Source organism: Pan troglodytes, chromosome 18 (assembly GCF_028858775.2).
Source record: "Pan troglodytes isolate AG18354 chromosome 18, NHGRI_mPanTro3-v2.0_pri, whole genome shotgun sequence".
Taxonomy (NCBI): domain Eukaryota; kingdom Metazoa; phylum Chordata; class Mammalia; order Primates; family Hominidae; genus Pan; species Pan troglodytes.
Genome location: NC_072416.2, coordinates 37,294,544 through 37,311,491, shown reverse-complemented (window position 1 = coordinate 37,311,491; position 16,948 = coordinate 37,294,544). Strand labels below are relative to the sequence as shown.

Genomic DNA, 16,948 nt, shown 5'->3' with positions numbered 1-16,948 from the left:
AGGTAAGGCTAGGATGAAGGCCAAGGTAGGGCCAGGGCAGGGTCAAAACCAGCCTAGGGCCAAAGCAGGGCCAGGGCCGGCAAGGCAGGGCCAGGAAAGAATAGGGCCAAGGCAGAGCAGGGCCAGGCCAGTGCCAGGACCTGGGCAGGGCCAGGGAACAGCCAGGGCAGGGCCAGGGCCAGGGCCATGGCCATGGCCTGGGCAGGACCAGGTTCAGGGCAGGAGCAAAACAAGGGCAAGGACAGTGCAGGTTCTTGGCACAGCCAGGGTCCAGGACAGTGTCAGGGCATGGCCAAGGCAGGGTCTGGGCCATGGTAAGACCAGCAACAGGGCTGGGGCTAGGCCAGTGACAGGACCAGAGTCAGGGCAAGCGCCAGAGCAGTGCAAGGCCAGGGTAGAGCCAGGCATTTCAGGGTCAGGGCCAGAGGAGAACCAGGGCAAGGTCTCAAGCAGAGAAGGGCCAGGGCCAGGACAGGTCCAGGGCAGGGCCATGACAGGGCCAGGGGCTGCGTTAGGGCAAGGTCTCAAGCAGAGAAGGGCCAGGGCCAGGACAGGTCCAGGGCAGGGCCATGACAGGGCCAGGGGCTGCGTTAGGGCAAGGGCAGGGCCAGAGCAAGGTAAGGGTCATGGCCAAGGCCAGGGTAGGGACAAAGCAAGAAATATGGCAGGACCAGGGGCAATGCCAAGGCCAAGGCTGGGCCAGGGCTGAGTCAGGGCTGAGTCAGGGCAGGGCAGGAGAGGGCATGGTATGGCCATTGCAGGACAGGACAAGAGCCGGTCCACAGAGAGAGCAGGGCTGATGCCAAGAAGGAGCCAGGCTAGTGCCAAGGCTGAGGCAGTGTCAGAGCATGTCCAGGGCAGGGCTGGGGCCAGGGCCAGAACCAAGCCAGGGCACAGCCAAGGCAGGGTAGGGCAGGGAAATAGTATGGCCGGGTCAGTACTGGGACAGGGCAGAGCAGGGCAAGGTGATGGTAGGGGCAGGGCAGGGACAGACCAATGCAGAGCCATGTTACACCGGGGCCAGGACACCTCCAAGTCCACTTCAGGCCCAGGGCTATGGCAGGACAAAGACCAGGGCCAGGGTCAGGGCCAGGTCTGTGCTAGGGCCAGCTCCGGAGCAGGGCCTAGTGAAGACTAAGGTGAGGGCCAAGGTAAGGCCAGGGCAGGGTCAAAGGCAGAGTAGGGCCAGGGCAGGGTCAAAGGCAGAGTAGGGCCAGGGCAGGGTGATGACACATCCAGAGCACAGCAGGGCAGGGTGATGGCAAGACCAGGGGCAGACCACTCTCAGCTCAGGGCCAGGGAAAGGCCAGTGCAGAGCCAGGAAAGGGACTGGGTCTGGGTCAGGGCCAGGAAAAAGGCAGAGGAGGGCCAGGGCCATGGCAGAGCCAGGGCAGGTCCTTGACAGGACCGGGTTCCAGGCCAGAGCCAGGGCAGCAGCAGGGGCAGGGCCTGGATAAGGGCAGGGCCAGGGAAATGGCAGGACCAGGGCTAGGGCCAGGGCCAGGCCATAGTGAGGGCAGGGCAAAAGCCAAGGCAGGGTCAGGGCAGGTCCAGGGAGCGGCCAGCACCAAGTGGGGCCAAGGCACAACCAGCGCAGGGTAAGGCAGGGCAATGGCACCACTGGACCATGACAGGGCAAGGTCAGTGTCAGGAGAGGGCAGAACAGGAAGGCCCATGGTGGGGCCAGGGCAGGGACGGGCCAAAGCAGGGCCAGGACATGTCCAAGACAAGGTCAGGGCCAGAACAGGAGCAGGACCATGACCATTGGCAGGGCCAGCGCCATGACAGGACCAGGGTCAGGACAAGGGGCAGGGCCAGAGCCAGGGCCAGAGCCAAGGTCAGGCCAGTGCAGGTTCAGGGCAGGGCCAGTGCCAGGGCAAGACCAGGGCAGGGACAGGGTAGCACAGGGTCAAGACAGGGTCAGGATGGGACCAGAGCAGGACAGGGCCTAGAGTCCAGGTAACAGTAGGGCAGGTACAGGGCAAGGCAGGGCAGTACAGGGCCAGATCCACGGCAGGGGCAGGGCAAAGACAGGCCCATTGCCAATGCACCAGCCTTCCCTACAAAGCTCCTACCGCCTGGCCACTGCTGCAGCCCATCCATCGCTGTAAGGCTGACCCCCAACCCCGGCTGCAGCCGCCTGCCCTCCTAGCGCGGCCACTCTCCTACCGCTCTGGCGCACTGCAGTCTCCGTCGCTGCCACCCACCCGCAGTGAGGCGAGCTGTGGTGTCGCAGGCTCTGGGTGTCTCCTCCTCCTCCTGGCATGGAGCAGCTGGGCAGGCAAAGCCAGAAAAGCCTAGAGGAAGATGTGAGGGGTGGGAGGGTTAGAGCCTCAACTTGTCATGCTGGCCACTGAGTGGCAGGGGCCAGTTTCAGCAAAGGCACTCACATCCACCCTCCAAAGTCCAGCCTCTCCTTTTGGCCCAAGCTGGCTGGGAACGGGGGTCTGGGGTGGGTGCTGGAGACACCACAGCACCCAGCTCCCCACTCCACAGAAACCAATGGGCCCACCGGGTCTGCACTCCTCGGGGAGCAGGAGAAGCAGAAAAATTCAGACCCAGCCAGCCCTCCACACGCAGGTGCCAATTCCTGTTCTGGACGCCTCCACACACAAAGCCCTGTCTCCTGTGGTGTCCCCAGGGGTGCCTGGCAGCCTCTGAGGCACAGACCCAGAGTGCACAGGCCCAGGAACCACGGTGGGTGTGGGGGCTCTGCTGTGCTCAGGATTCCCATGCAAACGCTGTGTGCCTGCCGCACTCCAGTATGACCAAGTGTGGGTCACCCTCTGGAGTGTGGAGTCAGGGAGAGGAGAACCACTCCTTCCTTGGATGCCAACTCTGCTGACCTCTGCCAGCAATACAGCCCCTGATAGCACCAAGCTCACCCCCCCCACAGCTAGTCCTGCCCTCAGTAGCACCCCCCACCTCCGTCCCCCAATGCCACCAGTAGCGTATACCAAATAGTGCCCTAACCTGTCCTCCTCCACGGGCATTGCAGCCCCAGAAAACACCCATAACCCACCCTCTCTGCCATGGGCAGTGCAGCCCTGTACAGTGCTACCAACCAGTACCCCTAATGCAGGCAATGACACCCTGGATAGCGTCCCCAACCCACCCCACACTGTGACCTAAGGTGCAGCCCTGGATAGCCCCTGTCCTGCCACTCTGGTCGTGCTGCACATCAGCCATCCAAGAGTGAGATGCTAATGCTCCAAGTCCTAATCTCACTTGAGGAAATGCATGCCCTGCTCCACTTCCAAACACTTTGTCGACAGAGGTCCTTTCACTGAAGAACAAGCACCCACAGGACATGCTCCTCACAGTGAACCCACATTTGATTAGCATGGAGACAATTGGGATCATTTCTGGGACCATTACTGTCTATGACACTGAGCAGATGCCTTTGCCTCATCCTGGTTTCATCAGGCACTAGCACAGCCCACTGGGGGCTCTGATGAAGTGACCGCTGGATGTCCCCTGTGAGTATCCAGCAGGCCCCATGGACAAGCTCTGAGATCTGCAGGGTGCTACTGAGACAGTGTCTTCAGCATCTGCCTGAGATCCTAAGATCTTCAATAGAAGACTCTTGGTTTACTGATTTGGCTTGTGATGTGTGATTGGTGCTGATTTTCTCATAGACTGACAATGGCAATGAGGTGTTGGAATAATAATTTGGAGTTCTTCATGAACTCCCAGCTCTCAAAATAATTTCCAAGGAATTGGTGTTTTGAGTAAGTTTGGGTTTTATTTCTCATTCTATTTAAAATAATTTTGTGACATATTTATATCAGGAAACACAAGACACTCCAATGAGAAAGCTGTTTTTATGTGAGGTACAAAGCACTGGAAAGATGGAGGTGTCCTTGAATTCTCAGAATTGCTAGAACTTGAATACCAAGGTCACCTCTGAAAGGCAGTAGTCTATCTGTGAGGACATCAATCAGCTCTGCCTTTAGGAATTTTTGAATGTGTGGACAAGATCAAGAGTGTGATTTATTTTTATCCATCCTGGTTAGAGGGAAACTTCCAGTCCCAGGAAGTGGGTGATTTTAACTGAAGCACCTGAGAGCTGCAATTCTGAGCAGTTTTGAACCCTGAGATCTATTGAAGATCTTCGGAGAAAGCAGTGGGGCCTATCTGCATTCTCCTGAACGTGTGATCCTGAGGATGTGGCCTAATTTCTGTACACTTTGATGTTAAAAGATGTAGATGGCAGACTGAAGTGACAATTTCATATGCAAACTCTATAATAGGTCATAACTGGAGAATAGTCTCATCACCAAGATTACTTCACTTACTTTCCTGGGAACCAGGGAGAACCTCCGTGAGCCCTCCCATCTGAGCACACAAAGAACTCTGCTCCTGCCCTGACAGATCACACCTGTGACACGGGTACTTGAGGACAACAAGAATCAAGTCTATTGTCCTCATTCATATATTGACCAATCTAGCTTGATCCTTCTGTCTCTGAAAGGCCTCTCCTCCACTGAATTGCATGAACATACCTTCTGGTGAGGGGCAGTGCAACTTTGGTATTTGATATTAGTTTAGTGAATTACATAATAAATATGCATCCATGGATTTTGGTAACAGGAGAGTCATCAGAAGCTGGGTGAGTCATATAATCAGGACAAACCTGGGCTCTCTTCTTAGTACCTGGAAAGAGTGGGCTGACCTTCTGTGGGGCAACAGAGGGGAAGAGACAGACCAAACATCCAGAACCAGGTGAGCTCCTCACTTTCCAGGTGGTCTCTGAGCCTTTTGTTTGAACCCATGCAGAAGGACCTGTCCTCGCCTTCAGTGAAATGGCAAAGTTGCAGAAAAGATCACAGTGACCAATAATTTTTACTTACAGAGATAAAAGTGTCATAGATCTGTAAACATCAATGTGGGTGTGTATACGGTTTGTTAGGGTGTTCTCATACACCCACAAAAAATGAAATTATATTTTCTGGAAAGAAAACCAAAGGGCTTCTGAATTTGTAGGTTTTGTTATTCTCATATATGCCAGCTGCCATTTTAGGATGCTGCTCCCTAGGAACCAGGATATTGGCCCTCTGACCCTGCTGAGAGAACGAGCTGCTGAGGCTCAGTTCTGGACAAGAGCTACTGATAAGAGACTCACTTCCTCCACACAGCCCCACTCATGGCTGGAGGCTCTTCCCTGGGTGCAGCACCACGGAGGACATTGGGTCCCTGGTTCACAGCCCTGCTCCTGTGGCAGAGTCCACCCCAGCAAGAACTGCTTGCTGATAAAGTGGGAAACTTCTCCCCAACCCTCCGCTGAGCAGTCAGAGCCTATGCTGAGGGAGGAAAAAGCTCATCTGTCTCCATCTGCAGAAACTTACTTAGGAGCTCTGTCCCAGGAAAGAGGGGCTGCTGTAATTTAGCCACAATATAGAATCTTGAATCTGGTCTTTACCTACATTCATTTACAATAGAATGTGGAAAAGTTCAAAGCTTGAGTGTGCTCTCCAAAATATTGGAGGCTGTGGTGAAAGGAAGGCCCTTGGAAAGAAACAGGTGGATGCATGGGAGACAATGGCTAAACTGCAGGCCTGCTGGCTGGCTGGCTGGAGAAAACCAAGGAGGGAGAGACCTGGAGTTCTTCTGGGGTCAGAACAAATATCAGACACTCTTCAAACAAGCCCAGTTTTGTCTGTATTAGTCTGTGATGCAATTCAAACCTTAGTGCTTTGTTGAAAAGAACAGAATTTTCAATCTGCAAGTGGTGGAATTCAACATCTGGGCCTGGTCAGGAAAGAGACAGAGAAAGCTCAGCCCATACAACTGATATCTGAGAATGGCAGTGTTTCTTACAACTATGTCCCTTTGGTCGTTGAGACTGGCTTCTCTCAATTAGCGTAATGTCTGGAGTTCACTTGTAATAGTTTGTGTATCGGTCATTTGTTAGTTTTTATGCTGATGGTATTCAATGTATAGATGGTGCCTACCTTCTTTGCCCATTCGAATTTTCATACATTCATGTTATTTTTAGTTTCTAACACACACACACACACACACACACACACACACACACACACACACTATGTTGAATATTTGCATAGAGGTTTTGTTTGAATATAAAATTATATTTCTCTGAAGCAAATATTCAGGAGGGGGATTTTTAGGTAATGTGTTAAGGGCATATATAATTTTACAAGAAACTAAAAATTATTTTCCTGTGTAGCTGTTTCTATTTCCATTCCCATTAGCAATGTTTTAGACTCTAGAAACCTGGTATGCTCACCAGCATTGGTGTGATCCATCTTTCTTCTTAATTTCAGCCATTCTAAAAAGGGTGTTTGGGTATCTTATAGTGGTCTTGATTTGAATTTCTCTGATGAAAAATCCTGTTGAGATCCTGTTTATATGCCTATGTGTAATCTGTACATCTTCTTTAATGAAATGCCTGCACAAAACTTTGCCTATTTTATCCATGGGTTGCCTCTTCTTTTATTCACTGTTGAGTTTTGAAGTTTCTTACTATAATTACACAGGTGGTGATATGATTTGCAAATCTTCTCATCTAAAACTTGACATTCATTCTCTTAAAATCACTTGAGTACAAAAGGATTTTAAGTTAAATAAAGTTCAACTGATATTAATTTCATTTATTGATCATGATTTAAACTTTAATTTTCAAGATCTTTGGTCAACTATTTTTTATTTATTTATTTATTTATTTATTTTTATTATTATACTTTAAGTTTTAGGGTACATGTGCACATTGTGCAGGTTAGTTACATATGTATACATGTGCCATGCTGGTGCGCTGCACCATCTTGTCATCTAGCATTAGGTATATCTCCCAATGCTTAATAATTTTATATTTTCAATTGTAATTGCTTTTATCTTTATTTGTATAAATTTAAGGGCTACGGGTGCAACTTTGTTACACGGAAATATTACAGTGGTATTGGCTTTAGTGTACCCAACACCCAAGTAACGTACATTGTACCCATTAGGTGATTTTTCATCATGCTCCCAACTCCTACCCTCCCATTCTGCTAAGTCTCCAATGTCCATAATCCCTCTCTCCATATCCTTGTGTACACACTGTTTTCCTCCCACTTATAAGTAATAATGTGTGATATGTGGCTTTCTGTTTGTGAGTTAGTTCACTAATTATAATGTCCCCCAGTTCTAGGCATCTTGCTGCAAAAGACACAGTGTCATTCCTTATTGTGGCTGACTTGTATTAAATTGTGCATATATGCTATATTCTTTTATAAAATCATCTGTTGGTGGACACTCAGGTTGTCATATATGCTATTGAGAATAGATTTGTGGTAAACATAGAAGTGTGGGTATCTTTTTGAAATAATGATTTCTTTGTCTTTGGGTAGTTACCCAGTAGTGGGATTGGTAGAATAAAGGCCAGTACTGTTTCTCATTTTTTGGAAAGTCTCCATACTGTTTCCTCTCTCTCTCTCTCTCTTTTTTCTTTTTTTAACTATACTTTAAGTTCTGGGATACATGTGCAGAATGTGCAGGTTTGTCACATAGGTATACATAGGCCATAGTGGTTTGCTGCACCCACCAACCCATCATCTACAATAAGTATTTCTCCTAATGCTAACCCCTCCAGCCCCCCACTCCCCAACAGTCTCCGGTGTGTGATGTTTGTTCCCCTCCCTGTGTCCTTGTGTTCTCATTGTTCAACTCCCACTTGTGAGTGAGAACATGTGGTGTTTGGTTTTATGTTCCTGAGATAGTTTGCTGAGAATGATGGTTTCCAGCTTCATCCATGTCCATGCAAAGCACATGAACTCATCCTTTTTATGGCTGCATAGTATTCCATGGTGTATATGTGCCACATTTTCTTTATCCAGTCTATCATTGATGGGCATTTAGGTTGGTTCCAAGTCTTTGCTATTGTTAACAGTGCTGCAATAAAAATATGTGTGCATGTGTCTTTATAGCAGAATGATTTATAATCCTTTGGTATATACCAAATAATGAGATTGCTGGGACAAATGGTATTTCTAGTTCTATCTAGATCCTTGAATAATCACCACACTGTCTTCCACAATGGTTGAAGTAATTTACACTACCAACCACAGTGTAAAAACGTTCCTATTTCTCCACATCCTCTCCAGCAGCTTTTGTTTCCTGACTTTTTGGTCATCACCATTCTAACTGGCATGGGATGGCATCTCTTTGTGGTTTTGATTTGCATTTCTCGAATGACCAATGATGATGAACTTTATTTTATATGTTTGTTGGCTGAATAAACATCTTCTTTTGAGATGTGTCTGTTCATAACCTTCCCTCAATTTTTGATGGGGCTGTTTGTTTTTTTATTGTAAGTTTGTTTAAGTTCCTTGTAGATTCTAGATATTGGCCTTTTGTCAGATGGATAGATTGCAAACAATTTCTCCCATTCTGTAGGCTGCCCATTCACTCTGAAGATAGTTTCTTTTGCTGTGCAGAAGCTCTTTAGTTTACTTAGATCTCATTTGTCAATTTTGACTTTTGTTGCAATTGCTTTTGGTGTTTTAGTCATGAAGTCCTTGCACATGCCTATGTACTGAATGGTATTGCCTAGGTTTTCTTCTAGGGCTTTTATGGTTTTAGGTCTCACATTTAAGTCTTTAACCCACCATGAGTTAATTTTTGTATAAGGTGTAAGGAAGGGATCTAGTTTCAGTTTTCTGAATATGGTTAGCTAGTTTTCCCAACACCATTTATTAAATAGGGGATCATTTTCCCCATTGCTTCTGTCAGGTTTTTCAAAGATCAGATGAGTGTAGATGTGTGGCATTATTTCTGGGACCTCTATTCTGTTCCATTGGTCTATATATCTGTTTTGGTACCAGTACCATGCTGTTTTGGTTACTGTAGCCTTGTAGTATAGTTTGAAGTCAGGTAGCATGATGCCTCCAGCTTTGTTCTTTTTCCTTAGGATTGTCTAGGCTATATGGGCTCTTTTTTGGTTCCATATGAAATTTAAGGTAGTTTTTTTCTAATTCTGTGAAGGAAGTCACTGGTAGCTTGATGGGGATAGCATTGAATCTATAAATTACTTCGGGCAATATGGCCATTTTCATGATATTAATTCTTCCTATCTATGAACATGGAATGTTTTTCCATTTGTTTGTGCCCTCTCTTATTTCCTTGGGCAGTGGTTTGTAGTTCTCTTGAAGAGGTCCTTCACATCCTTTGTAAGTTGTATTCCTAGGTATTTTATTTTCTTTGTAGCAATTGTAAATGAGAGTTCACTCATGATTTGGCTCTCTGTCTTTCTATTATTGGTGTATAGGAATGTTTGTGATTTTTCCACATTGATTTTGTATCCTTAGACTTTGCTGAAGTTGCTTATCAGCTTAAGGAGATTTGGGGCTGAGATGATGGGGTTTTCTAAATATATAATCATGTCATCTACAAACAGAGACAGTTTGACTTCCTCTTTTCCTATTTGAATACCCTTTATTTATTTCTCTTGCCTGATTTCCCTGGCCAGAACTTCCAATACTATGTTGAATGGGAGTGGTGAGACAGGGCATCCTTGTCTTGTGCCTGTTTCCAAATCCACCATGATCAAGTTGGCTTCATACCTGGGATGCAAGGCTGGTTCAACATATGCAAATCAATAAACATAATCCATCACATAAACAGAACCAATGGAAAAAAAACACATGATTATCTTAATAGATGCAGAAAAGGCCTTCAATAGAATTCAACACCCATTCATACTAAAAACGCTCATTAACTAGGTATTGATGGACTGTATCTCAAAATAATAAGAGCTGTTTATGAGAAATGCATAGTCAATATCATACTGAATCCATACTGTTTTCTATAGAGGTCGTACTCATCCACATTCTCATCAACAGTGTCTAAGAGTTCACTTTACATTTCATCCTCTCCAACATCTGTTATTTTTGACTTTTTAATAATAGCCATTGTGAATGGTATGATATCTCACTACAGTTTTAATTTGCATTTCCCTGATGATTAGTGATGCTGAGCATTTTTTATGTATCTATTGTCCATTTTTATGTGTTATTTGCAAAAATGTCTACTCAAGTTGTTTGCTCATTTTAATGGGGTTATTTGGTTCTTGTTTTCTTTCGTAGTTGTTTGAGTTTCTTGTTAATTCTGCATATTAGTACTCCGTCAGAGGCACAGTGTGCAAATATTTTCTATCATTCTGCACTTTGTCTGTTCACTCTGTTGCTGTGAAGAAACTTGTTAGATTCATTAAGTCCCATTTGTCTATTATTTGCTTTTTGCCTTTTGGTTTTTGGCTTGTGCTTTTGAGTTCTTAGTCATAAATTATTTACCTAGGCCAGTGTCCAGAAGAGTTGTCCTGGTGTTTTATTTGAATACGTTTACAGTTTGAGGTCTTACATTTAAACCTTTAATCTATTTTGTGTTAATTATTTACATGTTGAGGGTGGGTGTCCAGTTTAATTCATGTGCATATAGCTATCCAATTTCCCCAGCACCCTTTATTGAATGGGGTGTCCTTTCCCTGGTGTATACGTTGGTTAATTTTTGTTAACTTTGTCAAAGATCACTTGGCCATAGATTATGTGGCTCAATTCTGGGTTCTGTAAAATGTACCCAAGAGCCTTGATTTTCCTGGGGCCTCAATACTGATCTGCTCACTGCTTGAACTCCGTTGACTCAGTGATGCTCCTATCATTGTAGTGGTTTGTTGTCATGCAATGGCTTTCCTAAAATTGTGGACAATTTTGTTTTCTTTTTTTTTAAATTATTATACTTTAAGTTTTAGGGTACATGTGTACAATGTGCAGGTTAGTTACATATGTATCCATGTGCCATGTTGGTGTGCTGCACCCATTAACTCATCATTTAGCATTAGGTATATCTCCTAATGCTGTCCCTCCCCCCTGCCCCCACCCCACAACAGTCCCCAGAGTGTGTTCCCCTTCCTGTGTCCATGTGTTCTCATTGTTCAATTCCCACCTATGAGTGAGAACATGTGGTGTTCGGTTTTTTGTCCTTGTGATAGTTTACTGAGAATGATGGTTTCCAGTTTCATCCATGTCTCTACAAAGGACATGAACTCATCATTTTTTATGGCTGCATAGTATTCCATGGTGTATATGTGCCACATTTTCTTAATCCAGTCTATTGTTGTTGGACATTTGGGTTGGTTCCAAGTCTTTGGTATTGTGAATAGTGCCGCAATAAACATATGTGTGCATGTGTCTTTATAGCAGCATGATTTATAGTCCTGTTCAAACATGAGCTAGGAATTTCATAAGAAAAGTGTTGTCGAATTTTTCATTTCTTTTCCACATTGCTCCTCAGACTTACTGAGATGGGTTTCTGATGTCAAGCTGAGGCATTTTACTTTCCAAGTGTTGGATTTTATACTTACCTGGGTATTTAATCACCCCCTGTGTGGAAATCAGCCTCATCTATCACACCTTCCCTATAAAATTTCTAGAAATTTATTTGTGCACTGCAAGTGTGACACTCCATGATGACACATTCCATCTTTCTTGTTGTTTCATAAAATTACTTTATTAGTGTAAATTTGTCTCTGCAAGAAAAGATGGTATCTGGATTTTAATTAATCATCCTGCTCTTTTAACTCCACATTCTTCTCCAACACTATTTCCTGCAGTTTAAGAATGTCATATGTTATAGATATTTGTATTCAGCCCCTTGGAAGGATATGAGCTCAAGAAATAAGTGGCCACATATCAGTGATGCATGTGGCCGAGGTAATGGGACTCTTAGATGCTCAATCTTTGTCAAACAGGATACAGCCTCTGCTTACATGGATCACTAACAGGGAGTATGCCATTTAATAATACAGAATAGGAAAACAGACAGGGCTCTGAGTCTGGTTGGTATAGGAAACACAAGCCCTGGCAGGAAATGGCATCTCAGTCACACTTTCCTGTTCTGCAGAGGTAGGGAGGGAGCACCACTGAGACGCAGCCTGGGTTCTTGTACAGGAGGCATCCTGGGCTGTGTCTCTGTGCTCTCCATGCACAGTAATACGTGGCTGTGTCCACAGGGTCCATGTTGGTCATGGTAAGGACCACCTGGCTTTTGGAGGTGTCCTTGGAGATGATGAGCCTGTTCTTCAGAGACGTGCTGTAGGATTTTTTGTCATTCGAAAAAATGTGAGCAAGCCACTCCAGGGCCTTCCCTGGGGGCTGACGGATCCAGCTCATACCCATTCCAGAAGTGCTGAGTGAGAACCCAGAGAGAGTGCAGGTCAGCGTGAGGGTCTCTGTGGGTTTCACCAGCGCAGGACCAGACTCCATCAAGGTGACCTGGGACAAGACCCCTGTGGAGAAGACATAAGAAGATGAAGCCCACAAAGGAGAGAACTGATGTTTCACTTCTGAGGAAGTCCCTGACCACAACACTCACAGGAAGGGGTGGTCAGCAGCAGGAGTGTGGAGCAAAACGTGTCCATAGTGGGGCACAGGAGTCACTGAGCGAGGCCCCATTCTCGGCTTTGGAACCCAGAGGAGGGTGGAGCTGGTGGAGATTTGCATCCCCTCATCTGAGTCCTACTCTATGGGGTGCACTCAGGTCTCAGGACTCAGTAGGGGAGTGCATCTGTGGTGAGGAGCAGTGAGCCCTCAGGTGTGGACTTCCACGTGTGCTCTCCATGGGGGACTCCATCTCATTTCAGGACCATGCCTCTCAGCCAAGGCTCTGAGATTCCTGCTCCTACAGACAGGGTCTTCTCTAAGTCTCACCCAGGCAGCATGCAGCTTTCTGGTTTTAGTCCTAGAGGATGAGAGGAGAAATCAATAGAGATGGTTTTCTTTCTTCCTTCAGGAGAAATGAGAGTGGGAATCTGGTAGAGCAAGGGGCTTCCCATAAGTTTCTGATAAAAATCCTCTTTGTTTAGGGGGAAAGTGATGATTTTTTTAAATGATAGAGAATACATCAACAAAACATTTAAAAATGTGTAAAGAAGTGTAAATAGCATCTCAGCCATTTACACACTGCAAGACACACTGCTTATTAGTGTGTCTGCACATAGGTGCATTCCTGTAGGAATGTTCCATGGATAATCAATCTTGTCTTTATGCCCTGTCAGCCCTTTAGGAAGAGTAGACTGCATCTCTGACATCCCTCTTCCAGCGCATGAGTGAGCAGAGGCTTTAAACAGGGTAATTGGAGGAATCCCAGGGGAGCAGCGGGCTTTTTAATCCCGACTCCACGGCTTTTTGTGGCTTTTGGCCGCCGCCGCAGGTTTCTCCCGCCGCGGCTTTCTGCCCCCCGCCGACGAAGCTTTTTGCCGCTGCGGCTTTTTGCCCCCGCCGCCGCGGCTTTTTGCGGCTTTCTGCCTCCGCCGCTGAGGCTTTTTGCCCCCGCCGCCGCGGCTTTCTCTGCCGCGGCTTTTTGACCCCGTCGCCGCGGCTCTTTGCCCCTGCCGCCGAGGCTTTCGGCCTCGTCGCCGCGGCTTTCTGCCCCCGCCACCGTTGCTTTTTGCTCCCGCCGGCACGGCTTTTTGCCTCCGCCACCGCGGCTTTTTGCCCCCGAAGCCACGGCTTTTTGCGGCTTTTTGCCCCCGCCGCCACGACTTTTTGCCCCCGCCGCTACGACTTTTTGCCCTGCCACAGCGGCTTTTTGTGGCTTTTGGCCCCCGCCGCCGCGGCTTTTTGCCCCCGCCGCCACGGGTTGTTCCCACCGCGGCTTTTTGCCTCCGCCGCCTCGGCTTTCTACACCCGCCGCCGCAGCATTTTGCCTTTGCGGCTTTTTGCACCCGCCCCCCCATGCCACTTTTTGCCCCCGCCGCCGCGGCTCTGACTGCGGGATCCGCCAACTAGGCTGCCAGCTCTACCGGCGTCCTGGCTCGGGCAGCGCCGAGGGGCGCTCCTCGTCCAGCTCTCCCGGCTCAGGGGTTCCTTGCCTAGACGCCCGCGCCCCTAGCTCCCCGCCTTGACCGCTGCAGCCTGCATAGAATGGCGCTGCGCCTGGCTGCGATGGGAGAGAAGAAGGAGGGCGGTGGCGGGGGTGATGCGGTGGCGCAGAGGGAGGCGCAGGGGCCGCCGCTAGCCGGGTGCTGCAGTAGTGCGGGCAGCTCCAGAAGTTCATAGGCATCTCCATCGGCAGCCTGCTCGGGCTGCGCACCCAGTGCGCTGTGTCCAACGACCTCACCCAGCAGGAAATACGGACGATGGAGGTAAGGGGGTCCGGGACCCCGGCTGGGCTCGAGGAGCGGCCCGGACACCTCCCTTGGGGCCCCAGTTCACTCCTGGCCGAGTTGCATCCTTGAGCCCGCGTGGCCCCCTTGGAGGCTTCTCCTCCCTGCTGCACTAGCTGATGCGGCAGCCAGAGGACCCCGGACCAGCCCTCACCTTGGGCAGGATTTGTGGGGCGGGTGCGTGGTGGGAACTTGGATGGAGGCTCGAGGGGCCTGTGGGCGGGGTGGGCTGCACACAGACATCCCCTTACAACCCGAATTTCCATCTGGTCCAGCCCTCTCGTCTTGTAGGTGAGGAAACCGAAGGCCTGAGGGAGAACTGACTTGCCAGGAACCTCTCTTAAAGAGAATTAACAAAGTGTGGTTATTAAAGGAGAACTGAGTTGGGAGTCAGACCTGGAAGACCACACCCTTGGTTAAGACATTATACCACCTTGAGTCTGGCCTGTTGACTGAGGGTGAGCCACTCGATCCTCGTCTGATTGTGGGGTCTTGACCTCAAGGGGTTTCCTGCAGGAAGAAGCAGATGGGTTTGCTTTCCTAGCTCTGTCCACTACCTTAGGGACCCTGAGGACTGGAGAGATTCTTGGAGAGCTATCTAGTGTATGTCATGGGTGGGCCTTTTTTGAAGGTCAGTCTGCCCAGTGGGCTGGCTCAGCCCGAATGAACTGTCTTGAATCTTTGGAGTTGTCTGTGTACTTTTAAGGGCTTCTCATCCTTGCACCAAAAGATCCCCTGGAAATTAGGTGGGAAAACCTTAACTTTCATGGGGCCTTTTTCATGCACATGGCCAGGTGTGGTGGCTCACACCTGTTATCCTGTCCTGGATCCCTTGAGTCAAGGAGTTTGAGACCAACCTGGACAATATAGTGAGACCATGTCTCTACAAAAAATAAAATGTTAGCCAGGAGTGGTTGTGCGCATCTGTAGTCCCAGCTACTACTGTGGCTGAGGCAGGCGGAGCACTTGAGCCTGCACTGAGCTGTGATCTCACCAGTGTACTCCAGCCTGGGCCACTGAGCAAGACCTTGACTCAAAAAAAAAACAAAAAAACAAAAAATATTCTTGAAGATTTTGCATTCTGTCCCACTATCCATTGGTTTTCATGTCTAGATAATGTCAGAAATTCTTTACAATTGCTTCCAGAAGGAGTAGCCTTTTGATCTAGTGCACAGGTGTCCAGTCTTTTGGCTTCTCAGGGCCACATTGGAAGAAGAATGCTCCTGGGCCACACATAAAATACAGTAATGCTAACGATAGCTGATGAGCTTATAAAAAAAAAAAAAGGTTTGTGCATAATTTTCATGATACCCACCACCACAGATAGGGGGAAAAGTCCTTTTAGTCAAAGGGTTGGACACGGCTGATCTAGTGTCTTGTCATCTGTTTTGGCTTTCTCCCTGAATCTAGAATGCAGGTAGAGATGTAGAGACGTGCTCTCAGGACAGCTGTTGAGATAAAAAAATTCGTTGTCATTTATTCCCAAGGACACCTGTTTGTCATTTGCATTAAAAAAGTCTCCATTCAAACTGCTGTCACATATAAAACCTGTTTATATAAGTCTGTATTTTTCTGTTGTCTTGACATTTGTGGGCAGTAGTGTGTTTTAACCGAGCAAACTGTCCTTCAAATAATGAAGCCGAAGTCAGCTTACCTGCTTGCCATGTTTCTTCCCCTTCCATTTTTCTAACCTCAGGATAATTGTAAGAATGAATTAAGATTTGTGTTTAAGGCCAGGCACAGTGTCTCAGGCCTGTAGTCTTAGCACTTTGGGAGGGGGAGACGGATGTATCGCTTGAGCTCAGGAGTTGAAGACCAGCCTGGGCAACATACTAAGACTCCGTTTTGTCCAATTAAATTAAAATTTAAAAAAAGAAGAGGAAAAGACTTGTGTTTCAAATTTAAAAAAAGTGGGGGGAAGTGTAATGCAAAATGTGGACTATGCCAGCTATGATTAGGAAAAATAATTTTTCCTACAGCATTATCTGTAGACTTGTATTAGCAGCATACTGGTCATAAGCGTTTTGCTTTCCTCAAATATGATGAGGTAAGCTACTTTAAAGTGTGGTGGGGCTTTCTTCTGCGTGGCTCCTGGAGGTGTTCAGTCCCAATTTAGCCAATTAATTTGGGTTTAGTTTTGATATGGATAAGGGAGACGAGCTTCATTCGTGGTGCACACACAGTTTTGCCAATAAGGAAAAAAAAAGCAACCTGAATGTTCCTACTCATTAGATGCTATCTGGAGAGCTCCTACCCCACCCCCGCCAAGGCCTGGGCCCTTAAAAAGACTCAATGCAGCCTTTCTGTATCTCATACTGTATTCTGCAAGATGCTCCTGTGAAAGAAAGTTGTGCTGCATCAGCCATCTCCCTCCTGAAGATCCCTGCGGATGAGGATCTGCGTTTAAAAGGTTCTGAGAACTCCTGCAACAACAGTTCTCAAACTTATTTGTCCAGGGGATCTTTTCTTCCACTGAACATAGTTGGGGAGACACGGCCTTAAGCCTTGAGCAGAGAAAGAGACAAGAAACAGTTGGCTCACTTACAACCAAGTGTTGTGTTTATGTTTTAGGTTTTTATGAAACTGAGGTGCTGTTTGAAGTTCTAAATGAAATTGGGTGGTTGAAGAGAGGCTGGTATCCCTGTAGACTTAGCCAGCCATGGGAGGTTGCCTTTTGTTGAAGGAGGTGTTTTACAAAGGGAAATAGGGTGTCTCCTGGGCATCACATTAGCACTTAAATGCATGTATCACTGAAATGAAATGAAATGATGAAATGATTAAATGAAATGA

The 16,948-nt window shown here is 47.3% G+C and overlaps 1 protein-coding gene across 1 annotated transcript in view; it reads right to left on the bottom strand.

The window, feature by feature from the left end:
• LOC101059732 (rho GTPase-activating protein 23-like) overlaps positions 1-2,993 on the bottom strand; it is a 44,611-nt gene extending 41,618 nt beyond the window's left edge. Inside the window, 3 exon segments of the mRNA XM_054668258.2 lie at positions 1,014-1,054; positions 2,076-2,297; positions 2,926-2,993. Coding sequence (XP_054524233.2) covers positions 1,014-1,054; positions 2,076-2,297; positions 2,926-2,993 — 331 coding nt within the window.
• Between the last annotated feature and the right edge of the window lie 13,955 nt (positions 2,994-16,948).